Below are 27483 nucleotides of genomic sequence, written 5' to 3' on the forward strand. Positions count from 1 at the left end.
CAGTTGCGATTCTTGCAGCATCAAATGGCTATGGCAGCAGCAGCAGCACAAGCAGCTCACCTACGACATCAACAACATTCAGGCAGCCACTCAAAAAGTAAAAGGAAAAGAGGCACACCAGCCCCTCCAAAATCCTGAGACTTGCATTTTTTTTTCTATATATAATTAATGATTCAAAGGGGGTTTTTTTATGTTTAAGAAGGAGAAAGCTTAAAAACAAATCAGTGTTTTACATTGCTGGTGGGAAAATGAACTTTTCAAGTTACACTGAAATAAATGGAACTGTTTTAGGAAGCCAACCCTCTGGAAATTAGAGATTTCATCTATAAAGCAGCTAGGGCTTGGTTTCCTTAAGTCGTTTAATTTTTTAACAGAATGTTTTATCCTGTATTTTTTACCATTCAGCAGCATTGTATATAGTATAAGGGTGAAAATCATTTTAGAAAAAATGACCTTTGTAAATGTAGTGTTGGTATTTGTTTATTTAGTATAAAAGGTTTGTGAACACTGTAACAAATACAATTTTTACAAATCCATTTTTTGAAAAGATCTTGCCTTTTATTCATTTGGGTTGTATACTTTTTATCACTTTGTCAATCAGCTTCTTTACTTCTTTGTGCCTTGTAACAGCTCTGGTGATACAGTCCTGAAGCTTGGCTCCTGTCAGAGGACTTCCACCTAAAAATTAAAAACAATTTGGTTTTCCCTTTATACTTTGTTTAGGTTTCTTTAAATCTGTTTTCCAAGTGGAAACGTTAAATAATACAGTAATTCTTGTGACCAGCAACTTACACCTGGGGCATATATAGCTTCACCAGTTACACTAAAGCTGTCAAGTTTGCTTTAGGTTTAAAAAAAAACTTTGTACAAGATCTATCCTTTGCTACACGTAAGAAAATATATATATATATATATATATGGCTAGCTATGAGGGTTTTTTTAAAGTCATGCTACCTTTTTCAAATGTAATTTCAAGAGCAAGTGACTTAGTAAGCACTCCAGCCATCCATCTGTTATCATAAAGCAGCCACATTTTACAAAGAAACGCAAAGAAATGCAAAGTAGAGCATACTTGGATCAAAAAAAGGTTGTCATCTCCACAGTTCCTGTGTAATAAACTTAGAAGTACCTGGTTTATGGACTGAACATAGTCTACCTTCTTCATCAGTTACAACAGTTACTGTTCCTGTTGCTAAGTCTTCCTCTTCTGCAGTTGGATCAACAATCAGTAATGTGCTTTTGAAAAAAAAATGCATGCGCAAATGTTGGTATATGATGATCCATTAACTTCATTGCAAAATACAAGTTACTAATTAATTTTTTTAAACATAATCTTACCAAATATTTAGTGTGATTTACTGCACAGGCTTATGTAACACCAGTTATGTTATCAAAATACACCAATTTAAAATAAGAAAAAGCAAATTACAGAAGGGGAGATTCCACATTAAATTCAAGGGTCTATTTGAGTCTCTAAAGACTTGCCATTGAAATATTTATGTGTAAAGCTGTATGCCAAAGATCTGCGCTACCCACTTATTTCAGGAAAATATCAAGAAACTACCACTTGCAACATTCAGTCACTTAAAGCTACATGGTGTTCCTGCTTTTGCGTAGACTGCACACTAATCTCTTTACCAGCCCTTAAGGTAAACTACACTTCAAATAGCAAGTTTACCAAAGTAGTTCTCAATTTCTGATCAGATTTCTAACACTGATCAGACTAGGAATAGTTCAAAAATTTGACTGACTGGGTTCCTTAAGGTAACTGAAATAAGCTGTCATAGATCACATAATGCAGATCATTAAAAGAGATAAATAGTTATTTTTGAACCATCTAATAAGGTAAAAATAGAGCAAACCAACTAGAAAAATTAGACAATCTCAGCTATGAGCAAACTTTGTACAACAACAAGAATTTGCAATTAAAAAGAAAAAAAACCAAAACAACTACAGTTCAGCTTTAGTTTCTAAAAAGAAATCATTGCTGTTACAAACATTTGGTTCTATCCATAATTAGGAACTTAAACTGAAGTGCAGGTATCAAGATAGGATAAATATTATCTGAAATTTTCATGAAGTCTCAATTTACATTGTTCAAATAAAATTTTTATGTAGTATTGATGTAATCAAACTCAGCTTACCAGCTCGAGTGCAACTACTCTACATGATGTTTATGACAAGTTTGGGGGAGAAATCAGTAGTTAAGTTTTAGGAGCTGATTACACAAACCAATTTGAAAGGGAACAGAATTTTTTCACTTTGAACTGTTCGAATGCAATACATAACACTGATCACAAACATACACTTCCTAATTAAAAAAAAAGAAATCTTCTGGATAATTTAAACCTTACAAATAATTTCCACCTTGCTCCTTTAATAATAATAGTGTAATGAAAACATCAGTCCTTAGCTATGCTACACAAAAATACGGCTTTTTTGAGTTTTTACCACATGCACTCTCCAGCCCTTTGCATGATGCCGGCAACCTGCATACATGCATCAGACTTACTATTTATGAATAGGTCGATTCCACAGGGGCCATGCAGTGGAGCTGTGCAGTGCTCTACATGAGGGTGCCTGGCCCACAGCCACTGCCCAGTAGCCCAGATACTTTATTTACTCAAAAGAGGCTTTTGGGCAGGAAGAAAAATACCTGTGGAAGCCAGGGTATGTAAAGCTATAATTTGGGGGGGCTGTGCCAATGCTACAGAAATACTAAAAAAACACAAAACATATATGCACACATATACACGCACACACTATATACACATACACACATGCACATTATACACACCCACCCACCCACACCCACCATCAATGTTTAGTTTTAGGAGATAAAGACAGACAGAAAGAGTAACTTGTTTGATGCAAGGGTCAGTTTCAGTGAAAGGAGGAAAGACCTACACAGCATAACTGATAGGGTTCTTCTAAAGGCAACTTTTTATCAATTGGTGAGTATAAGTGATTTAAGTGCAAATGATACCATACTGATAACTGACTGCCTATCATGGGATACAAACTTCCTCACTTTTTAGTCTACATCAAACTTAAAACTCACAAGAATTGGTACTAAAGCAATTAACAGAAGCACCTGGGCACCTCATGTTTGAATAAAAGTGTCTGTTAGTCATATCTGTGAACACAGGTAAATGTGCCATAACCCCCAACCACCACAGAAATACCTGCATCTTGAATCTGATTGCTAGAGCACTGATCATCCTATTTGTCATTTTTTGCTTCTCGAATGGGTATCACCATAAATACTTGCATTTTTTTATAAAAAGCAACAGAATACATACAAGTTCCACAATCCCAAGAACAGAAATACTTAGGCCTAATACTTAAAAGCATTGGTTGAGCTAGATTAGTTTGTCACAAAATAGAACCACTGTGTAATTAACATGCCTAGACTACATGAAAAGCCAGTAAATAATTTCAGGAGAGGAGTCAAGCTGTCAGATGTCATTATTTTAAATTTTCATCATCAGATTCTTTACCTACAGGAATAATGATTAAAGAGTGCTGGTCATACATCATATTGGGCAACTATGTTTTCAGTTATCCAGAGTTTTTGTTGTTTTAACTGGACTGTTACTTCTTTTTTTGACTAAGTCCTTCGTATAAGCTGTTCAAAAAAACCATCTTTTGCATCCATAAGCTTCTGAAAGATTGTGATGGTAACATTTTTCAAAGGTATTGCACAAACATAAAAAAATACCCATTTTCCAGAAACTTATTTCAATCTCAGAGTACTTTTAAGTGTATCTTTTAGGTGGGGAACCAGTTCTGCTTTAAGTCACATGAAGAAGTTGGACAGACTTCACTTTATTCTACCGCATACTCATTCATACCACAGAACTTTGGAACAGTTCAGCAAGACAGGCCCAGTATAAGAGTCAGTGAAACTGCACTGACTGACACTGCATGGTCTTCACTAGCACAAATGGGTGAAAAGTGACTTCCTTGGGTAGCAACCTCTGTTTTTCTCCACTTCTTTTAACGACACAGCTGTTTTTGTAAGTACAAAACCTTTACCAACTTACTCATCAAATATAGCAAATGACGTGGCAACTGGATGCTTTCTGATGATCAAAGGATTCTTCTGTTTTAAATTAACTTCTGATAAACCAGTTTCTTCATTTACAGTAACTGCTGGCAACTGTACTGAAAAGAAGGAAAAAGGACAATGGTATAACATTAAACATTGTTTTTGGGAGGCCCAGAGATGATCAAGACTACTGAAATATTTAAGCTATTCTTTTACCATATTGGTAAGCCACTGAAAACAGATCAGAATAGTGTTTTGGCTACATTATCAGTGTTCTGTACACAAGATTTCTTGAATTCAGTGAACATATTTAGCTTAGAACTATCTGTCCAAATAAGTATTCCATTTTACTCCTCAAGTTCTTTACACGGAAGCATTTTCTGCTTCTAAAATGTTGTAAAATTACAATACCTTAAGAGTCATAATTTCACAAAAAACATTCCCCCAGAGCCTATTAGCCATATTAAGAACAGGAATATAGTCTCATCTCCGTGACTTTTTATACACCTGTAGAAATAGTGCAATCCAATTTTCAGAAAACTCCCCCTCAGACAACATATACAGTATCAGAGACAGCATCATGGAAATAAAAGGCGAAGAAGCTACAGAAACACAGAGGCAAGCAGTTCATAGTTAGAAAATGAGGTTTTCCCATAAGCTTCCCTTTATACTACCCTCTTACAGGCACATATAACCCAAAAACTTGTGAATTATCAATCCATATATTGGATGCATCAAAATCATTTCTCAAACTATAATAAAATTAGAAATACTCTATCGTGACAATAAACAAACCCACAACCACTTAGTTTGCCTATAACTAAACAGATTAACAAGGTAAGACCCTGATCTAGATACTAATGTTATTTATGACCACTGTTGAAAGATTCAGATTTCTGGGATGCAACATATGGCAGAATGGCCGTTAGTCTCATAAGAGAGGGAAAATATGCATGCAAAAACATGCAGCTTACAGCCCAGCTGTTAGGTATCTATAAAACCTATACTGTCATTTCCACTTCATATTTGTATTTTAATAATTTAGGGTTCAAATGACAGAAAAAAAAAGCACTGTAAAGGAATTAGGAACTAGCTGCCTAGTCATCATGACTCTGAACTAACATAGTTCTCCAAACAATAGTAATGAGGGTACAGATCTTACTCTAGAAAAAACTTACCATTTTTTAATGCTGCTAACAAAGCAAAGGTACTGGCATCCAAAATGTTTCCATCATAATCCAGACATATGATATCACAGTATAACACCCAAGCAAGCTACCAAAAAAGATTTGCATATGTGAGATATTAAAGCAGGTAAAGAGATGGTGCATTATTTAAGCAAATGCTGACCATATAAAAAAGGAAGCTTATTTCTATAATAATAATAAATAATAATAATAATAATAACAACAAACTTCTTGCACTTTAGATGTAATCCAAGACACCACAGCTAAAAAGTACAAATCTATAATCCCAAATACCTTCTTTAAAGTCCTTACACTGTGATCTTGTTAGCAAATCCCTCTTCATTTTGAGATACATCTTACCTTGCCATTTGCAATACACAGATCTTCTTTCTCTATTATCTGTGAACTAAAATAAAAGGAGAGAGTAAACCAAGAAAAAGAAAATTGTTTTGCAGAGTTGTTCTTGTTTTAAATGCATTAAAATGGTTCTTACTTTTCAATCACATCTGCAATGAACTGGCTAGCTGCTTGAGCCTCTTCGCCAGGAGGTCCAGGGCGAAACCTTGTTGAACAGAGGGATGGCAGTTCTACATTGGGAACTAGATATCAAAAATCATTAGTTACAAACTAATGAAAGCATGCTATAGAAAAATCACAAATATAAATGCAACAATATACATTACCGTTAATACCATTACCTCTTAATACCATTACTTTATGTACTTCAAATGAAAGGCAAGACTAAGAACTTATCAAGTCTTCCTCTTCTCCCCTCAAAAATTATGTATGAGCTTTGTAGTAAAGAATTTATACTACCTTGCACTCTGAAACTATGCCATGAAGAAGCACATACTCCTAACTACCATTTTCTGTTTGTAATCCTGCTATTAATATCATGACCTCACACAAACTCTTCTTTAAATGTTAGGCATTCTCAACTAGATCAAGAGATAACAGCATTTTCATCCCACAGCCTGAATTTACTGTTATGCTACCTGCTTTTCATCAACTGTTACAACTTGATGCTTTAGACATGAAGCAAAAACATGCATAAAGTTTACAGAAAAAAAAATGAGAACATAATCAAGTTCACTAAAAACAACATACTTTGGAAACAGCTTATGAAAAGGGGATTTAGTAAAAGCTCTCAGTTCCACAGAGGGATTTTATTTCAAAAGAACTCCACAAAGGAGCAAAGATCTACCCTCAGGATTTGTACAATTCCCTGAGAAATAAGCAGTTACAAAAATGGGTCTATTTCACTGTATTTAAGAGAGTTAATTCTTTTTGTCTCTGTTTGGGATTTCAACACAAGAGTTAACATGCCTTTGCACAACCCTGCAAGGCACAATCTTTTATAAATGAACTTTCCTCCCTTAGCATACATACTTCCCCCCTGCTGAAGGCATCATTTCAGCCTAGGCTGGAATCAGCCATGAGAAGGTAGCTTTGCACAGAGAATTCAAAAGCAGGGCAGAGAAATTTCTAACTTGAAAAAGGCTCAGCAGATCCTGATTTATGTCACAACACCAGCACTAGAGAGCTACAGTACCAAAATCAGTAGTCCCTAATTTAAGCTACTGGATTTTGTTTCTTAAGTACTGTGTGTTTGGAAACTGTTTTTTTAAGGAATGTAGTACAATTTTATCTAGTTTCTTTCTTTTAAAGTTCTTCACAACATATTCAATCTATCCCATCATTACAGCCATTTAGCTGAAGTAATACAAGATCTGAGTAAGATGCATACTGAAATACTTACCAATATACCCCTTATTAGGAGAATCTACTGGAGGTGCTGCAAGTTCCTGCAGAATGAAACAAAATAAAAAGGTGAATTTTGTTCACAAAAAGAGTTTCTGGCTATTCTATGTATGAACAGTCATTTTCTTGCCAGTTATCATTACTATTAGATTTACAAAAGCCATTTTTATCAGTCAATTTCAACTTTTCAGGTATCCCTATCTGTATTTGGCATGAGAGGAAACTCAATACAAGGGGGTGAAATGATTTGTCTCCTGCTTCACAGCAAATCAGATGTAAAGCTGAGGCTGGAAGTCACTCAACAGTCCAGCCACCTAATTACCAATTCACTTATTAGTCAATATTCAGTAGCTCTTCATTTAGCTTTTATCAATAAATAACAAAAACTTTAGTTTTGCATATTTCCTCCTTGCATACACAATACACAACACAAAACACATGTTTTCAGACTGTATAGGTAGGATTAGACAATGAAATTATATTTAGTTTCAGGCCTGAAAATAACCCACATGCAAGACTGTAGCTGTTCGACTGGCATATTATTGCAGCTCTCCAGAAGATTCACTCTAAAGGTTAAATGCATAAATCCAACTAAAGCTAAAATAAAAAGCAACCATACCGCTTTCACTCCACAAATGACTGTAGTATTTCCTAACTTCACCAGGGCGGAACCATCTGCAGTTGTAATTGAACCTGAAGAGAGAAAGTGCTGTTCAACAAAATCTGTTTCTATTCACAGGGCTTTAATTAACAACCAACTTCACAAAGCATTTACATCATTTTAAAATAAATACAGGCTAAGCAAACTGTCCATGAATTCAGGGTGGGAACAGAATCTCTCCTTCTCTACCAAACAGTCACGAGACTGGATTATTAACACTTCTAAAATATAAGCAAAAGATTGCTGAATCTGTGATCCAAAATGCATTACTAATATTTTCTCCAAACATTCTGTCTTAGAATAAGCCTGCCTCATTATTATCTTGATCCAGTTTTCTCACACATACCATACGACTTTTAGTTCGTTAATGCAAAAATTGAGGTAATAATTTCTTTTGGATGGAGAGCAGTCAATGGTCTGCTGAATGAAAATGTATCCTTCTACCACGCAAACAGGTGAAACAGCAAGAGAGAGCTCTAAATGCCACAGATCCTATCAACAGAGAATTTTTATAGACCTGAAATCAGAAACAGTTATCATGTCTGAGTGACCTGCAACGCAGTGGAAGAGACCTGCTAATTCCAGTTTGAACAATAATCAGCAACTTTTCCATTGCAATATGCTAACCTGTAATTTTCTCTCAAAAAGATAAGTTATTTATACTCTTCAAAATCACAGCAAGGTCTAGGAAAGGCTCCTCAGGAAGATAAGGTGCTCACTATATAGAAGGTATTTTGCTTCTGTATGAGACAGCTGCTCACCAAACTTAAAACAAAGCAGAAGGCAGGAGTCACTGCCTCTCTCAAGATGCTATGGCATTAAGTACTGCATATGCTTAGATTGTGCCTTCGGCATCTATAACATACGCAGCTGATGTTAGAATTAGACAAGCATCAAAGCATCCTAAATTATGCTATGCAGATCAGCCCACAAGTAGGACTGAATAATAGCGGTCAAATGTATTCCTGTACAATACATTCTTTTTAACGCTCGCTGGAACTATAAATACAACTCCTACTCCTTTCTTGTTTCAAAATCCAAGTATCAGGAAAACTGAGTCATTAAAGGCACCAACTATAAAAATCTGAGAATAATAATAAAAACCCTATCATTATTATTATTCCAAATAAGTGCTTACCTATGTTGACGGTGGTTGCCCGGAATTCACCTAACTCCCTTCCATCAGGCCGACAGTTCTCTTTCTAAACAAAAATTACAAAATTCAAATTAAAAAACCTGTTTCATGAAATAACACACCAACATTTATGCTACATGAGTTTATACAAAAAGTGTTCTTTTATAGCAGAAATATGGAATTATAAAATTGCTAAAGACAACTCAGTCATACTCTACCTAGTTTTTCAGCAACTGAAACTCTGTTTGTGGTTTTAGGCCCAAAATATTATAGAAAATATATACGTAACAATGGATTAATTGTCTTAAAGGTAAGTGCTACAAGCTAGATTCAGAAAACCACCCAACAATGAATACTATTCTAATACTAATCAATTTAGAAAGTTTCCACCTTCCTGCATTGTTTAGTTTTTGTTGGTAATTCCCCTTCCCTATCAAGTGGAGCCCTTAAAACAAACATTGGACTGAACCAAAAAAACCTTAAATATTGTCAGTCAAAAGCTGTCAACAAAGCCTGGACATACACATTAAATTAGAAGCTGCCCCAATTCACCATCATGTTAGATGGGAATGATAATTCACCACAATTTCAAGCTTCTCAAAAACGAAGACTTTAATTAATGGTTCAATTAATGTATGCTCATATCGTAATCATAATTTGTTATCTATCTCCCTGCTACCAGTGTTTCAGAAGGTAAAGAACTCTAAACTAAGCCCTTGTAGGCAATGAAGCTTCTGTTAACATACATATCCATCTGCATTTAGAAGAATTAAAGCTGACTGCAATGATACTGGACTCATTTCTTAGTATTATTTTAATACTATTAATTAGTAAGACTTATTTAGTAATACTTTAGTAAGACTAATATAATATGCATTACCAAAAAGTCAGTGTTCTTCCTCCATGCTCATGGTGAATATGATTAGCAGTAGCAGTCTCTATTATTTATTTCTTAGTAACATCTAAAAGCCCAGCCTGGGATTACTTTGTACTAGACACAAACCTGGGCCGCTATCTTAGTCAAGTTTAATTCACATTGCTTCTGAGGCCAAAAGAAGCATTTATCTCTGTGAAGTTAAACCTGCTGCAGAATAAATGCCACAGAAGTAAGGGAAAAAGAAAAAATTAATTGAGGGGGGAAATGGTCATACTTTTCACAGCATGTTTTGCCTTCGAAGTTTCAAGTTTCCATATAGATTACAAGCAAGCTATGCATGCACATCATGTTTTACTCACCAAAAATCTTCTGTAATATTCCAATGGTTCCACTGTTCTGGAATAAATAGAAATTGAAGCTCACATGCAAAGTCTCTGGTAGCTAAGATACAGCAAAAAAAGAAAAGCAGGCAACTCCCTACAACAACGGTAATTTGAGAATCAAGCCAACTAGCAAAGTTAATTAGCAATGTGATTACAACAAGATCAGGAAACTTTTAACTGATCTAAGATGAGGCCTCACAAGTTTCAGAAAGCTAGCTGCCATAATGCATGTATGATTTTAAAAAGGGAAAAGGTTTAGAAAAACTGAGAATGAAGAAATTAACATTATCTTTTTATCTACTTAAACCAAAATGCTTTTTCCTTACAATTAGGGAATCCGCATGCCCATATGCCTATACAAACTAGTTTCCATCTCAAGAATCTTAAAACTATTATACAGGTAATTAGCTAAGGTCAAAAAGAGTGTTTACTGAAGCAAGAGTGTCAAATGTTTTTGAAGAAATGGTGTAGAAAGGGTAACTTCAAAATTATCTGAAATATTTTGTTAGTTCAATGACTGGATTCAGAGGTATTAAACAGTTAAAAAACAATTTATCAGTCTCGAAACATAACAGCTTTTTCTTAGAACCCTTTTAAATAAAAATATAACATTATGAAATATGCTTTATGCTTCAGTTGAGGAATACTTAATGCATACTGTGAATTACACACTACCAACATACTTTGTGTATCAGTATTTTCAGCACAGAACATCTCAGTAAAAGGAAAAAAAATAGAGGCAGTGTGATATTTGACCAAAGCCAAAGGTTTTTTCAAATAAGCATTTCTGGGAAAAAGGGATTAACTGGGAAAAATTTTTAGCAAGTTTTCCAAATACAAGCTAACATATAGACACACCACAATTTACAACAAGCATGAATTAGCCCCTGACAATTCCCTATAAGATATGACTTTACTACTGTTTTTAACAAAAATATAAGGCCTATTCTTTTCTGATTCACACAGGAGCACCTGCTACACCCTGTCTCATAAGCCAGAAATCTGAAAAGAGCAATGACAGACAGAATAGTCATAAACAGGTAGCCACTGAGTTTTCTACTTTTCCATGTTTTTCACAACTGTAATTCTTGTAATTGGTTCCTTAAAGCAATACTGACAGTACCTCTTCCCTTTCTCAAAGAAGACTGCCCTTCTCCAGTTCTAATGCGCAGATCAATATTTCAGAATACAAGGAATAATAGCACAGTTTAGGTGGGAAGGGGCCTCCTGGAGGCTGTCTGGTCCAGCCCTTCACTCAGGTTGCTCTGGGCCTTGTCCAGTTGTCTGTCCCCAAGGAGGGAGACTCCCTCCCTGGCTGACTACCTCTCACTGTGAAAAATTTTCCCTAATATCTAATCAGAATTTCCTACGTTTCAATTTGTGCCCACTGTCTCTCATCCTCTGCCTAACTCTTCCATCTTCTCTATGTGTCCCTCCCCCCCTTAGGTAGCTAAAGACTTTAGTAAGCCTCTGTGCTGTAGGTATGAACTACGTCGTGTTGGGATTGCCGGAAGCTCTACAGGAATCTCCAAACATCCATTTACTCCTTGGCAGAGCAGCGCTGACAAAACTCAGCACTGCAACCGCCCTTGCGCCACCCGGTTACCACTGAGGCACGCGAGGTTACCAGAGGAAAGCTTGCAGGCTGTTGCAAAACGGGTTTTGGAAAGGGCAGCTGACGGCTCTGCGTCGCAAATCAAACGAGAGCGGAAAACAGCAGCTTAACGAGTATTAAAGACAGTAAGCTCGAGGCCTCCCTCCTTCAGCCGCCGCGCGCGGCCCCAACGGCTGCGGCGCGAGGCCGGGCCGCGCGGGCACCCACCGGCCGCCGACGTCACCGCCCCGCCCGCGCGGCGCGCTCGCCCCCGGCCGCCGCAACCGGCACGGAGCGGCCGGGAAGCGCCGGCTCCGCGCTGGCGGGAGGCAGCGCCGCCAAACCGCCGTCACTTACTTAAAAGCCGCCGCCATCGTCGTGTCGCTGCCGCCTTCTGGTCTCCTTCCGGGGTTGTGCCTCACTGTGACCCGGCCGGCCGGAAGCCGCGGCGGCGCTGACAGGCCCTGGCCGCTGGGGGCGCCGGCGGCTGCCAGCGCGGCTGGGCGGGCGGGCGGGCGGGGCGGCCTCTCCTGGCGGCGGCGCCGGGGCGGCTCGGCGGCCGCTTCCGCCTCGCTGGAGCTGCCCGATAGGGCGCCGCCGCCGCCGCCGCCGCCGCCTGCCCGGGCCGCGGGTCATGGCGCTGCCCCTGCCCGAAGCCGCCGCGGCGCTGACGGCCGCCGCCCTCGTCCTCGTCCTGGTGAGAGCCGCGGGGGGCCAGGCGGCGCTCCGGCCCCGGGTCGGCCCGGCCCGGGGGCCGCGGGGGCGCTGCGGGGCCGGCACCGCTCCACGGGGCCCTGCCGCGGCGGCTGCGCCCGGGCTCTGCCCCGGCGGTGCGGCTTGCGCAGGATTTGGTTTCCTCAACAGCCGGTAGCGGCTTTGCCCTGAGCGTTTGTATGTGTTTTGGCAAGCCGCGCTGCTATAAGGTCTTGCAAAAGAGATAAAAAATGGGGCGCCTTTTATTCGTTTCGTATCTCTCGCAGAATGCGCCGATGGTGAGCTTTGCGTCCTAATCATTTAGGGATGTTGGCTTTTTCTAGGTAATTAAACTATGATGTAATTCTGAGACCTGTGGTGCTGGGAAACTGAGATGCTGCTGCTAATCAGGAGTGCTGCATATATATTTTCCCCAGTAAAAGTACTTCAAAAAACAGGCTTTACTAATTTATTTTAGCTAGGCAGAAAAGTCATTTTTACAAACTGTGGCTGGCTATGCTTGTGGATAATGTCACTGCTTTAGTGGCTCTGTGTGGCATCGGAAGCAGTGTGAGCTAGTGCTGTTACCGATTATTTGGAGAAGATATAGTGGGGCTTGGGCCACGTTTTCAGAAGTATTCAAAGTGCTTTCTGGCTGAAAACAGGAACAAGCCAGTGATGCTAACTGCGTCCAGTTAGGTAAAATGGAGTAAGCAAGTGGTGCAAGAAGGATTTGATTCTGCATGATGTGGTCAGTAGATGAAATACTGCACCGTTAACTCACCTCATTACTGAACTGTGTTTGATCGTCCTGTTGTGGCACATTGCAACAGCTGGATAAACCTTTAATGGAACGTTAATCCATAAACAGTGCTCAAAGATTTTCTTGTTTTTTCCTTTTTTTCCCCTCAGACTTGTGTGATTGCTCACGTAACTGCCATAAAAATGCCAGCCTCTCACCGACATGAAGAAGAGAAGTTTTTCATAACTGCTGAAGGCAGGAAGGAACCTGTACCAAGTATACATGATCCCCCTACAAGGGACCTCTCTGTTGTTGTGCCTTCATACAATGAGGAAGACCGGTGTAAGATTTTTCTTGTTTTGAGAAAAAGAAGAAAATCTGTCTGTTATTACTCTAATAATGCAGAGGTTAGTTTATGTTAGCAATAGATTCTGGCAGGCTAGATTACATGTCTGATGTTGTGCCCAGTTTCCAGAAACCAGTCCCAGTACATTGAATTTCAGATTTAAGAAACTGTAATTTGCCCCTTGCTATTTTTAGCAACAAAAGTCAGTTGTAAGAATACCCTGTATTAAAATAAAGCACAACAAAGTAGCAGCTTATTCTCCTGTAGATTCTGTAAGGAGAGAAGTAGAAAAGGACTTTTCAACTGGATTTGAGAATTTCCCACTCTGAGACAAAAAGCAGCAGCTTCAGGCAGAAAAAGGATGATCTTGTGAGGTTTTTGTTTGACTTTTGGCTTGGCCATTTGTATGCTGCTAAAACGTGAAGGCTTTATGATGGGATAAGAAAGCACCAAGCTCTGAAGCTCTGCTTGTGGTTGACATGGTAGCACACATTGTCATTCCCTTTCCTGGTGAAGTGGAAATACTGAGCTGTTCAGGACGCTATGACAAGGGATGTTAGCAAATAACATGTATCTATACTACAGGGCAGCCCTGGCACTTTCTAGAGTCCAGTGTATTCCAGTGACTGAGGACAGTCTTGGTTCTCAGACACTCGCTTTCTGTGAGCAAGGATTTAATACATTTCACATGATTTTCATTTAGCCTTCTCTCTCTTCAGAGGTGGAATAAGCACCTGAGATGTGCTCAGGAATGAGCATAAACTGCAAAGACTACCATGAGATTGAATATCTTTCTGATCTACAGATAAATCAGCTGCAAAAGTAGAGCCTGTTAGGTGCCTAAAGCATCTGGGCTAGCAGCCTTAGTAAGAGAATGCATGATACTGACTAGTATTAGGAACTTCTCTTGCTGAATTCTGTCTCCTCTTTTAAATACAAAAAGACCAGTCAGTGCTGACTTGCAGGGTGAGCCATGGCTAATGTTTTTTTTTGTTGTTGTTTGTTTCTTTAATACTATCTAGAGAATTACATATTTCAAAATAGAAAGTTGGTTTTGATATTTAAAGAAATGTTTTTATCTTCTTACATGTGGATTTTTTCATTATTCTTTTCATATTCAGAAAGGACAGGACTTAGAATTGCAGGTGCTAAATTTGTTTACTGAAGTTAGTGTTTTATGAATGAAGCAACTTGCTCTCCTTAGGTTTGCAGTTGTTGTCAGCTTGCTTGCACATGTGCTCATTGGTGGTCTTGGTTTTTAGCCTGTTGTATCTACTAACCTGAGCTCCTCCACCTTTTCTGTAGTGCCTCTTATGATGGATGAAGCTTTGGATTATCTAGAAAAAAGACAGGTATTTTCATTTTGCATTCAGAATTCATTATTTTTCTGTGTATTATATACAAGTCTGTGATCTAGTCAGTTGATTATTTTGTTATATATTAAAACTTTAGCTGCTTAGAAGTAATGCTTCTGTCTCTTATCAGTTGTTCTAGGATTGAATGCTGGAAGGTATTTTTTTAAATTGAAATTGAATTAACTATTATATCATGACAAAAATTTACATGCAAGATATGTATCCAAGGTAGTGATTAAGAATTAACCAGATATTTAACTCTCTAAACTACAACCTAGCTTGTGCCTCCAATATCTTTAAACATTTGTTCTTTTTTAGGGTTGGTTATCTGGTTAAGAAGCCCATTATGAAGGTTTGGGAGCAGGGGGATGCTTGTTTGTTGGTTTTTGTTTGTTTTTTAACCATGATGTTCTGAGCTTTCACATGCCCTTTTTCAATAAATTGATTTTTTCAGTGCTAGATAGTAGCTGAGGAAAAATATGACTAGCTGATGGTAATGGAACAGACATCTAAATGGCAAAATTCTTCAACTGTAATTGCCACCTTTACAAATTTACCACATCATATTGTTGCCTGTCTGTAAATACAAATGAGAAGGTGCTAGGGAGAAAAGAACACTGATGTTTGAAAGATGTGCGACTACTAAAGAGGTTGCATCAAATGCATTGCTACTCTCTTTATTATCAGAAACGAGATCCTTCATTCACTTATGAAGTAATAGTGGTTGACGATGGTAGTAAGGACCAAACCACAAAGGTAAGAAAGAGCGATTTTTTACCAGGTAATTGGACGTATGGATTTATATATTGCATTCATGAATCATAACAATGTTTTATCCTTACATTTTTAGTACTTGAATAATTTTCTCTACTTGGTAATTAGAATTTTGGTTTCTGAACACTTTCTGTCATTATCCTGCATGTATTATAGATGTCACATGCATACACATCTAACTCTTTTGCAAATGCTATTACTCATGATTGACTGATGTAACAGCCACTTTCTTGCAGCTGAAATGCTAATTTTAACTTCATCAAACTTCTTCTGAAATATTCTACATGTGCATAGTGATGCAAATACGAAGCTTAGTGAGGCTAAGAAGCCTTTTGAAATAGCTGACTTGTACTGTGATGGACAGAGTGGCTGACGTTCTATAGCTCTTTCCCATACCCTTCATGGAATGATATTCCAAAGCATTACAGCTACACAAGTACGCTACCACTTCCACAGTGTTACATCAAGAACATTATAATTTGTAATTCATTATCTTATGACAGCATCAATAAGCCTGGGGCGGGGGGAGGAAGTTTCTCTCCAAATTCCACTCTTCTTTCAGAATTTTTCCTCTTCTAAGAATGCCTGTCCAGCTTTCCCTGTGCTTCTCTTTTTAATGGTCACTTTAGTCTTTTTTAATATGTCATAACACAGTTTGCTGTGATCATGAAATTGTTCACTTAAAAATCCTATTGCCAGTGGTAGGCTTTCAAAATACACTGACATTCATCAAGTAGAAGCAGAAGGATGCAGAACTAAGTGAAGGCTGACGAACTTGAATTTTGTTTAACTATTACTTGATGGATGTTTGGATCAGCTACCAACATGAGTGCTGCTTTTTCATTTCCTTCTCTTAAGCTTGTGTTAAGGATTGTACATGTACATTTGTCTTCCTTGCATTGCTTCTAGCATCATTTCTAACAGCACACGGTGGCCATGGACCTCTGAACTTGCAAGGATTTGAGGCAGCCTTTGGAAAAGATCAGAGGAGAGATCTCATGTTTTGTCTTCCCTACAGCATGGACCAAAAGTGCACATCCCTGCAGTGTAAATGGGATTTTAGACCTTTGAAGTTTTTTTTTTTTTTTTTTTTTTTTAAACCACAGATAGCAGTGAAACCAATGGGAAATAGGTAGCACTAGTAGAAAATTATATTTCTTTGACTAGCTAGAGGTGTTAATATAAAAGGCCTATAATAGTATAATATAAACTACATCAGTAGTCTTTTAGACTTTGGTGAGATAGGAGAAATGGGGTCTAGAACTGCTTGGGGGAATATCCTGTTCTTATTGAACATGACTATCTTTTTCAGTCTTGTGTTCACTGTGAACTGGTTTTTATTTTCCTGAACAGACTTCAGCAATCTCTGGGCAATATATTTGTGCAGACTGAAGTGACTATAACTCTGTGCTATTGAATTAAAAAAAAATGGTGAGCAAATGAAAACTTCTTCCTCAGTTCCTGTTTTTGTTTTATGATGGTTTTTTGTGTGTCTGTTAGGTTGCGCTGAAGTACTGCAAGAAATATGGAAGCGACAAAGTGCGAGTGCTTTCTTTGGTAAAAAATCGAGGGAAAGGAGGAGCAGTCAGGATGGTAACTGATGCTTTCATCTCCTTCTCTATTTGAATGAGTTGTGCCCCAATATGCAGGTGATACAGCTGTGCTGATCTAAGTTTTGAATTTAATACATTAACAAAATGATTATAGGAAAACCGAGAACAGGTTCCATAAACTAAGGCAAAAACACTTTACAGAGTAAGCTTATTTTAGATCTTGAAGACAGTATTCTCTACCTGGGAAGGCCATTAACGAAGAATTCTCTTCATATGAGAATTCAAAAGTTTTTTTTAATAAAGTATTAGATTTGAACTTCATATTCCTGTTAGCTCTGCTTAGAAATAGCCCTGCATTTTAAAAAGCAAAAACAAAAAAAATAGATTTAAATAAAACTTTTTTAAAGAATGTACAGCTAAATTTGCAAACATTGCTTTCCAGCTCATAGTTTTAACTGTAAAAAATGACTAATGAACTAACACTTTCCTCCAAGCAAGTTTGTATTCGCTGAAGTCCACCATTATCAACTGCACTTGATGGTAGGAGGAGCACACTTTCACATATTAATGTGTACGTAGATATTGTATAAAATCATCATGTCCAAAGAATAAAATAACTGTTACAAATTTAGAAGGAACATTCTTTCCTAGGGTAAATGACATCTTATTTTTAGTAATAGGTGGGTATGATTTGTGGGTTGTCAGAGCCTCTACTAGCCTAATAAGTAACTGTAAAGTGTGCAGTTGTTAGGTGCAGAGTTTATGATTTCTGAAATCTTTTTCTTCATGTTTTTTTTTCTTCTCCACTGACTGTCTCAGTAAAGCTTAAATCTTTAATGGGTCAGTTCAAGGATTTTCTTATGAAACACCAGTAACTATGGCAAATAGAGAAAACATAAAATTAAAGTACTGAGTTCTTGTAAGGGATATCACTTTGCAGTTATCCTAGGAGAAGGAGAATGATTGTGTGATACAGTTTTATATTGCAGACTGTGGAGTGGGTGTATTTACTAAATCACATGTGCTCAGTTATGCCAGTGCTTTTGGCAAACCCACTACTGTTTTCCTATCTGAACCCCTTCAAAAATTGTCGAAGATTTGACTAAGAATATGGCAAAATAAGCTACAAGGTCTGCTTTGTCACAGATCACTTGCAATGACACTGTGCTTTATTTTAAATTAGTTTTGAGAAATATTCTCTCTTCATTACTGTTGAAACTCTGTTAGAAGGTAGCAGTGCATCCTCCTTTCCATGGCTCTGGACTGACAAGCATAGTTCAGATGACAAAGTAAAGCTATCCAGTGCAAGGACAGTTGCTAATCACTGCTTCTTTGTGCTTCCCTGTATAGCTCACTGTAGCAACTTGTTATCTCTCAAGATTCTAGTTTGCAAAGCTTTTAATTTGTAAGCTCTTCAGGAGAGGAACTGTTACTCTGTTGTGTTTATGCATTATTTATCATTGTGGAACATTGATCAGTATGTGAAGTAGGTGAAGTCTCTAGGCATTGTTGCAATATAAACTAATTAATTGTAGTTAGTAGCAGAGTATTAAGAATCACCTGCTGTGTTCAATTTCTGTGATACCACTACTCCAATTACTACACTAGGTTTCTGCAATGTCTTGCAGCTAGCTTATCATGACATACTGATTTAGAAGGTGTAGTTTTTTTTATTAACTGTTTCAATTGCAGGGTGTCTTTAGCTCTCGGGGGGAAAAAATTCTGATGGCTGATGCAGATGGAGCTACAAAATTTCCAGATATTGAAAAAGTAGAAGAAGGTCTACAAAACCTTCAGCCATGGCCTGTGAGTACAAGTTCTCAGGGTTTTAGTGTAATACACATACATATAGATTGATTGTTGTAATTCCCTTTAACCTGAGTTCATTGAGATCTAGTTAAAGATTTAGATACAGTCTGAAGAGCTGAGGTTTTGAAATTGCAAGAATGGGCTGTCAGTAGATAGCTTCCACTGGGTTTTTACCTCCTCTGCATTCATGGTGCCTCTATATGGTGCAGTATATAACGTTAGCATTTTTCATTTGTAGTTATACTCGATATAAATGCCATATGTTGCCTACTTAGTTAAAAACATATTGTGGTTTCTTAACTGGGTTTTATATTTTATTTTCATTTGATGTTTTCCTATTTAGCTCTAAAGATTCATCTTAATTTCACCCTATTTTGTGTAGATTCTCTTTTCTAGGTCAGTTTAATCACATTATTTGTAAAGAACTATTGCACCCCCCCCCCCCCCCAAAAAAAAAAAAAACCCACTGTGAAATAAGAGATTCTCCCTGGATAACTGTTATCTTTCAGGTGCTTGATTTGAAAGAACTGAGACTTATTTCCATTGACCTAGTGTTTAAAGGCAGAACAATGAAGTGCTTTTCAGCTAGTTTCTAAAATGCAGAAAGTGACATGCAGCCTTCCAGAGGGAGATCTAACAGGTGTGCCTGTATGAAAGAAAGCCGTACTCCAACTCGTGCAGCCACAGGGTGGCAGTATTTCCCTAATGCTCCACTGCCAAAGCAGCAGCAGCTGCTGGTTCTCCAGCATCTCTCACGTGGTCCCAAATGTAGCAGGTTTGAGATATTTTGTGTGAGAAGGAGCAGCATGAGAATAAGTTTAAATTTTCCATTTTCATCATCTCTTTTGGTTTAATTTGAGATGGTATTTTGACTGATAACCATGACATTTTATTTGTTTGAAAATACATCAGTGAAACATTTTGCTGTCCTTTTCACAGTGTAATATTTAGGGCAAACATACCTATATACATTGAGCCTGCCTAGGCACTTAATGTTATGTGTGCTGTTCAATACGTTTGCTGTCTGCATACTTCAGAGGAATAACGTAAGGTGAACCAGACATGAATAAATTGCAGCAATTGGTATGTGCCGTATACAAAATACAATAAACTTTAGCTGGTCTGTTAATTGTAGAAAAGATTTATTTTATCCCCAGAATTTGGCAATATGCACAGTTTCTATGCAACTGCAGGAAACCGAAAGGTGTACTGCTTTGAAGTTTTTGTTATACATCTGTAATCACCCTTGAAGGTTTCATGGGGAACCTCAGACAGTAGTTTAACTGACAAGTCTTAAATTTGCATTTCTGTGCAGAACCAGATGGCTATTTCCTGTGGTTCTAGAGCTCATCTGGAGAAGGACTCAATAGCGAAGGTATGTTTCCCTTTCCTGCAGAGTGCTAATACTTAGACATTTCCATTATTTGATACTGCTATTCAGATTTTACAATTAAATAATAAGAATTTGTAAAAGATGAAAGCTAAAAGTAGGGAAAACTTGTCATAAGTCTAGCATGTACTCAGTCATAAACAAAGGATGTGTTCTAGATTTCGGGCACCCCCAACTTTGAACTGGTTGCAGTTAGTGTTTCAATTTTAAGGATTTAATTTTTCTAGTTGAGAACATCTTACGAGCAGGACATCGAATCCCTGACATAACTGGTAGAAAGAAACCATTTTGGTTTCATATTATTTAAATGTAAAGTTTTAGGCACAGTCTGTAGAAGTTAATGTGTTTTTTACAGATGAATTAAAGCTCTTGTGCTGGAATGGTTCCCGTGCATGTGTGTGCATATTTTGCCTGTACTGGGACTGAGGTAAAAGACAACTGACAAGTTTTTGTTCTCTTCCAGTTCAAGAGTTTGTTGATCTGCAGATTTTGAGGCATGTTCAAACTGAATTAGGGATACTTAGCAATAAACTGTTTGAAGAGTATCTCAATCCACAGGAAAATGCTGTAATTTTCTGTATTACTCATAGTGAAATTTTTGAGTTTTGAATGCACAGACAGTACTATTCAGTATGTGGCTCTTGTGGAATAAACAGTGATGCACAGGCACAGTTTTATCTTGCATCTGTTTTTCTGATGTCTTGGCAGACAGTAGTTGACAGCACAGGCATGGAACTTGTATTGCAACAGACGCATTGCTGGACTAATGTCTTTAGCATCATTGGATGCGCTTATAATGTTGAATGTTCTCAAGAGTAAGCTTTGTTTATACTGATGTTTAATACTTGAAATCTTTCTAAAACATATACACAAACACTAAAATAGTTGCAGAAGCCCAAAAGAAGTCACACTGGTGGTGTTCAACCCCTGTAGGATATTCTGATTTTTTTCTTCTGGTTTATCAGGTAACACTGGAGCATTATTCTCCCAACAGAGAGTTTTTATAAGTAGTAGCATGTGAATGTTGGCATCTTCGCAGAAAAGAAACATTTCATCTTTTTTTGGAAATGAGGATAAATCTTTGATGTGGTACTTAAGTACTTATAACACAGAATACACTCTTTACATTAATTTAAGCTGTACAGTCAATATATCCAAGAAATATTGCTGGTATACATAGAGCAAGTAGCTGGTAAATTTGAGTCCAGAGGACATCTCTCATTGTGTGGTCATTTTAAGGCATTGAATATAAATAAACTTTCTTCAATGCATTTATATCTCTTTCCATCTTTGAAAGTCTTGCCAAATGAGGGAGGATTTGGAGCAGGATTTTTTCTTGAGGTGAAAGTATGATTTTTTTTTTTTTTTCAGGAGGTGTGTGCGTCTCCTTTGCTTCTGCTCTTCTTTCTCCCCCTATTTCTGACTTTGATAAGGGAATCATTAACTGTTTAGGTAGTATTGCTCTTGGAAATATGTAACCCATTTCATCACCGTAGATATCTCTAGACCAGAAAGGAAAGAATGCCTTTACCGCTCTAGTGTTGAAAAGAAGTTGTTTTGTAGTGCAATAGGTATAAAAATTACAGGACAGTTTTTGAGAGATCAGAGTTTCTCTCTGGGTTTAGTAGTGTCTAGAACAGTGGAATGATGCTGTGATGTGCAGCTGTAAGGGATTTATGATTTAGAACAGAATTTCACCCTTAACTTCAGTCTCGAGAGATCAAGGTTTCTGTTCTGTTTACAAAACTGTTATTGTATTTTAGTGAGTCCTTAGCATGATATGCATAAGTAGTCCTGGAGCAATGAACATAACCCAGGAGCTCCTCTTCACAAAGTGCACAGTTTGATTGGATGGCAGTCATACGACCTCTTGCTGCTTTCCTTTTGGCACTAGTATCTTGCATTCTTGGTCGCATGGTGGTCCACCTTCAGCAAAAGAGGCAAAGAGACCACACCAGATCTGCTGTTACCCTAGGGCTAGAACAATTTTCTTAGAGGCACAAGATACGAATTTGAATTCGCTTAAGCCAAAGGGAAAATTGGAATTCCATAAAGAGAAGTCTCACTTACTGAATAAGTGCTTTTGGCACTAGGCTATTACATAATAAGTTGAGCATCTTCTCATTTTTCAACTGAAGTTTGAAATAAGTAGCTTTAAAGGCATCTCTTATCATCCAGACATGTTTACCAGCTAAAATGTTTGCTCCCAAAGATTTCATATGTTTAGTTTGCAATCTTGGATACAAGAACCTAAATTCAACTTAAGACCTGCAGTGAATTCTAAGTGATTGGTGGATCTAAGTTATAGTTCTGTAGAAGCTGTCTGCAATACAAGGCTAGGAAGGACATCTTCAAACCCAGAGTTCAGCCTGTGGCTTACATGGGCAAACGTATCATACGATTATTACATCAAGAACAAAAGCATAACCAAAGAGTAGACTGGGAAAACATTTACCAGGAACATTAAATATATTTGCAAAAGAACAGAACAAGTGACTGTGGATCATTGCTAGAAATAAAAAATGAAAGAATATCATATATATCAGCTGTTACTTTGATTGTTTGTTGCTTGGTCCATCATGTACTGCAAAAAAGTGCAGTTTCCTAGTTGCATTCCCCTAAGTTAACAGTGTGTGTGTAAGCTCCAAAGATCATTGGATCTTGAATGAAAGAATTGTGTTGCTGACAACAAGGGATGCTTCTGCTTGTTTTTAGGAATAATATAAAACTCTAATTTTTGTGTTAGAGCAGTAGCTGGAGACTTATTTAGTTTTTAGTGTGTATTCTTGAGAAAAACAGTTTTTATGCAGTCCTGCTGGGTTTGTTCTCCATCATCTTTCTTGGTAACTTTAGAATCTGTAGAACCTGTTCAACAAAATTTTATGAAAACAAGACTAGACAGAGGAAAAAACAGCATTTATATGACAAGTAGGAGTAAAGGATGTAGTATGAATTTCCCCTCCTCCTTCATTCTTCCTGTCTTGGCACCCCCGATTCCCAGAGAATCACAGAGAAGACATTATGACTGTCCCATTCATGACCTGAAATTCAGGTTCCAGCTCTACTTAATATGGTATTATCCAGAATGAAAAGGTGCTGTGAGTTAAGGAAATCAGGGGCAAGAACTTGGACTTTTCATATTCTAGGCCAGTATCCTACCCATGGGCTTAACTGGCAAGCCTTTCTTTTCAGCTGTGATTCCATTTCACTGTAACAATTGAAGTTTAGATTTCATTCCAGTGCTAAACAAAAACAGTTTATAAACTTTGAAAGCCATTACGAAACAGGATTATTGTCTCTTAAGCCAGCTCTCTTCAAACTTTTTGCCCACCATATAAATGAAACCATCTAACTTCTTGCCTTATGTTCACAGCGCTCTTACTTCCGAACTCTTCTTATGTATGGGTTCCATTTCCTTGTATGGTTTCTCTGTGTCAAAGAGATCAGGGACACGCAGTGTGGGTTTAAACTTTTAACCAGAAAAGCTGCCGCACGGACTTTTTCAACTCTTCATATAGAACGCTGGTAAGCGTCTTTTTTTTTCTCACCCCCTCCCTCCTAATTGAACATGGTTTTGAAAAGCTAGCATCAACATTTACAATAAAGCATATGATGTCTATGTATAAATCCTAGCTGCATTACATTATAGTACTATAATGTACATTATAGTACTACTTGTGGGGCACTTTAGATTTCTTGTTATGCTAAAATATCTTGCTATTTGCTAGGAATTCTATTAAGATGCACTTTAGGAAATTACTGGGTATTCGAGTTCACTCTCTTGTGATAGGGAGGAGAAGAGATGGCTTGCCAAGTTTTTGTTTTTAAAGTAGAATCCAAGGTAGACGATGAGAAGGTTTGTAAGACTACGGTGCTGAAATTTTGGATGGTGACAGTTGACTCCTTACAAGCTCATTTTACTTTGGCATGTAGTATAGGAAGTTGTGTGATACTCAGAAGTGGGACATTTATTTTTGCCTTATAAGAGGTAATTGGTTTAGAGAAGGGAGCAAACAAAATTCTAAGAACTCCTGTCTTCCCTCACCCCCGAGGAAAAACCCTAAACAAACAACCTTTTATTGTTCTGCTGTAGTCATTTCCCTACTTCAGAGATTCCTCTCTCGTTTTATAGATACAAGCCATGCAAGCAAGGTAAGGAGTGGAGAGAACCTCTTATGATGATATGAGTTGAGAGACTTACTACCCCTGTTCAAAACTTGACTAGTCTACTTCTATGCAATATGGCTTCACATTTCAGTACTCATGAACCAAAGTATTTTTCCTAAAATCCATATCTGATAAATTGTTTGTAGCCACAGAGGACTTAAAGGGAAAGGAAACACCTACTCTTTGCTTATTTCCTTATTTTCTTTTTAATAAGAGAGGGCTACTGTAAATACTGTAAATAAATCTCATTAATTTAAAACAGTGGAAAATGTGTACCTCTTGAATTGCTTTAGAGCTGTCTCTCATTATAATTTAGCTAGAACAGTTCCTTATGAGACTGACATAGTGATGACTGCTGTTAAGAAAATGAAATGCTGTTTCCACATAAATACCATAATTTCTGTAAACTTTCTACACCACAACTATTGCTAAAAAGGATGGTAACAGTTCCCAGGCTTAATTAAGTATAATCAAATTTTTTCAAACTACTGTGCTCATCTGAGAAAATCTCTCACACAGAGTACTGTTTGCTGGCAAGGAGTAGAATTACTGAACAATGTTGCCATACAAAAATGTGTATGGTCCCACAATCCTAGTCCAAGCCAATACATCTAGTTTTAGCTTGAGTTTTGGTAGTGATAGCCAACCTGTTTTGCTCTTCCAGAATGGGTTTGCAAAGGTAGTGTTTGGGTATACAAATCAGATGTGTAATGCAGAGCTTTTGTTGAATTCAGTCTGGAATTGTGGGCTTTCAGTATTCAGAAAAATCACTTTCCTAGCTGAGTGGTTTGCTAATTGCCGTAAGGAAAACTATAGCAGAAACATAATTTATGCTTCCAGCTTAATCTATAAAACTGTGTAAACTATTATTGAATCCTTCATATTCCAGAATTTTTTAAATGTGACTAAACATATATTCAAAGCCCTAAAGTGCACATCTCAAAATTACGTTATTTAACTTTACTGCCTTTTTGAATGAATTAATTGTTTCAAGAGGAAATACTGAAAGAAATGAATGAAGATAATCAGCTTAATCAGTAAAAATGCAATTATCAATCTTACTCTGAAACTGAACGCTTTAGAATATAATTCTAGCTATAGGTCAGCCATACTATATAAAACATTCAGATTTTTTAAAAAAATCCTTCAACAGACTTTCTTTTGCTGCTCTAAAATCCTTTAGTAACAAAGGAACAAAAGAGCAAAAATGATTATATGCTGTACATTGTTATCTGCACCCCACTATCTAGGAATAGAAGCAGTGAAAAGGGGATATTGCTAACTCATTTAATAATAGTTGTATTGCTAGTGTGGAACCCACCAGAACTTCAGGCTTGTGTGCTAATCTGTTGTGCTTATATGTGCTGCTGTAAAATTAAACTTCTGTTTTTGCACTTTCTTATATAATCATAAAATAATCCCATAAATGTTTTCTTATTTGTCTACGACTTACTGGTTGGTGATGAACAGTGTTTACTTTGCTAGTGAAGAAAAGGGCAACTCAAATTCTTCCAAAAAACAGCTCTCTAAATACTTCTAAGCAATAAATTTGCCTAAAACAATAAGGCTTTTTTTGTTGGTGGTGGTTTAGTTTTCTGCTGAAATGGGCAATATTATCTGCTTTTCTCTTCATCTGTCCATCAGCCAGTCCCTGTGCTCTTCTCCCTTTATTTTCATACCTATTGTCCAATTTCAACCAAATTTGACAGAACAATCTCCAGATTTGAGATCTCAAACATGGAAAGTTTCAGCAAGTTTGGTGGAAGCTGAAAGCCAAGCAGAGGAGAGAAATTCAGATTGGTGCCATTGCCGAAGAAAAGGCTACAATACAGACTCAAAAGCTACTTATTGTTAGATTCATAGCTAACCATTCAGCCAGTGTAACTGGAAGCCAATGTTTCAGCACATGAAAGAGAGTGCTGTACCTTTTCTGGTTGTTTTCTGGGAGGCATGGAAATAACCTAGCAGGTTGGGAGGCATGAGGATGTGGGGAAAGTGGGTGTATCAGAGGAAAGGGCAGTCATAAGTGAAGTGTCTTTGGTGTTGAGAGGGCAGCTGGGATAATTGCAGTGGGAAATGATGTAGGGCCATCAGGTGTGTAGGAAACAAGAATTTGTTGATCCTAATACTCTCAGAACAACTTGCTTTGTTTCTTGAGAGCAGCCGGGTAGGCTTTGGGGTAGGATTTTCTGTTGTCTTCCCCCCCCCCCCTTTCCTTCCCAGAAAGCAAGTTCTGCTCTGTGTTAAATCACAAAATACTCCATGTTTCTTTAGTAAGTTCAATTACTTACTTGGAAACATAACGTGTCCCATAGAACCATACATTAGATTCCTTTGTATTTAGTGTTGTTATATTCTGAAATAATCCAAAATGAAAACTTTTTTAAACAAAACTGGCCCCTGATACATATATTATGCAATGGAAATGTGTAAAGAAAAAAACACTTTTGACCTTGTGCCATGGAGGTTTTGGTACATGTAATGAGTTTGAGTGAAAATGTAAGAATTAAAATAGCCCCCTCTTACAGTTGCGTAATAAAATCAATAGTCTGTTGTCTTTCTGCTGACTTGGAACAGTGGGGAGTCCCTGAGTGGGTCACACCGCAACTCACCTGTACTGAGACCATCAGCTGGGGTAGGGATTGGAGAGAAACCACTTTGACAAGAGACGCTTCAGTCTGGGTTTGTTACCATCTCTGCACCACTACATTGGTGTCTTTTTGACATCTGAAAAAATTAGTTAATTTCTTTGAAGCTTGAAATCCTGTTAGGGAAGTGGCACTCTGTTAGGTATTGAAAGAAGAAATTCAGTTTAGTGTGGTCAGTGCTCAATAGTGTAGTAATGGAGGAGAGCGAGGGGGAGTATTCAAAAAACAAACAGCATTTCATAAGGTCATATCCATCTGAGAACCATAACCCTGCCTATATGTAGTGTCTGGAGTGCTTCCCCCTGGCTGAACTGCAGTGTGTGGAGAGCTGTTGGAGAGGATGCAAGCCATTCAGCT

The 27483-nt window shown here is 37.7% G+C and overlaps 3 protein-coding genes across 11 annotated transcripts in view; 2 read left to right on the forward strand and 1 right to left on the reverse strand.

Annotated features, from left to right (window-relative positions):
• SUPT20H (SPT20 homolog, SAGA complex component) overlaps positions 1-711 on the forward strand; it is a 38269-nt gene extending 37558 nt beyond the window's left edge. For 6 of the 9 annotated variants that reach the window (XM_026098324.2, XM_026098328.2, XM_026098334.2 and 3 more), the window contains one exon: positions 1-711. In XM_026098324.2, the coding sequence (XP_025954109.1) occupies positions 1-101 (101 nt within the window). In that variant the 3' untranslated portion in view covers positions 102-711. The other 3 variants (XM_026098325.2, XM_026098329.2, XM_026098338.2) reach the window with 1 other exon arrangement.
• Positions 465-12145, reverse strand: EXOSC8 (exosome component 8). Its single transcript, XM_064504917.1, has 11 exons — positions 12007-12145; positions 10032-10068; positions 8799-8862; positions 7619-7692; positions 6998-7043; positions 5732-5837; positions 5599-5644; positions 5230-5326; positions 4047-4167; positions 1130-1236; positions 465-678 (listed from the first exon to the last, which is right to left on the reverse strand). The coding sequence occupies exons 1-11, from the start codon at positions 12021-12023 to the stop codon at positions 563-565; spliced, it is 831 nt and encodes a 276-aa protein (XP_064360987.1). The 5' UTR covers positions 12024-12145; the 3' UTR covers positions 465-562.
• The window catches only part of ALG5 (ALG5 dolichyl-phosphate beta-glucosyltransferase), a 24074-nt gene continuing 8720 nt past the window's right edge, over positions 12130-27483 (forward strand). Inside the window, exons 1-8 of the mRNA XM_064504916.1 lie at positions 12130-12346; positions 13255-13426; positions 14736-14782; positions 15473-15541; positions 17060-17152; positions 18805-18918; positions 20237-20296; positions 23685-23836. Of these exons, the coding sequence (XP_064360986.1) occupies positions 12284-12346; positions 13255-13426; positions 14736-14782; positions 15473-15541; positions 17060-17152; positions 18805-18918; positions 20237-20296; positions 23685-23836 (770 nt within the window). The 5' untranslated portion in view covers positions 12130-12283. The remainder of the gene's footprint in view (positions 12347-13254; positions 13427-14735; positions 14783-15472; positions 15542-17059; positions 17153-18804; positions 18919-20236; positions 20297-23684; positions 23837-27483) is intronic.

The sequence above is a fragment of the Dromaius novaehollandiae genome, chromosome 1, assembly GCF_036370855.1.
Source record: "Dromaius novaehollandiae isolate bDroNov1 chromosome 1, bDroNov1.hap1, whole genome shotgun sequence".
NCBI classification, from domain to species: domain Eukaryota; kingdom Metazoa; phylum Chordata; class Aves; order Casuariiformes; family Dromaiidae; genus Dromaius; species Dromaius novaehollandiae.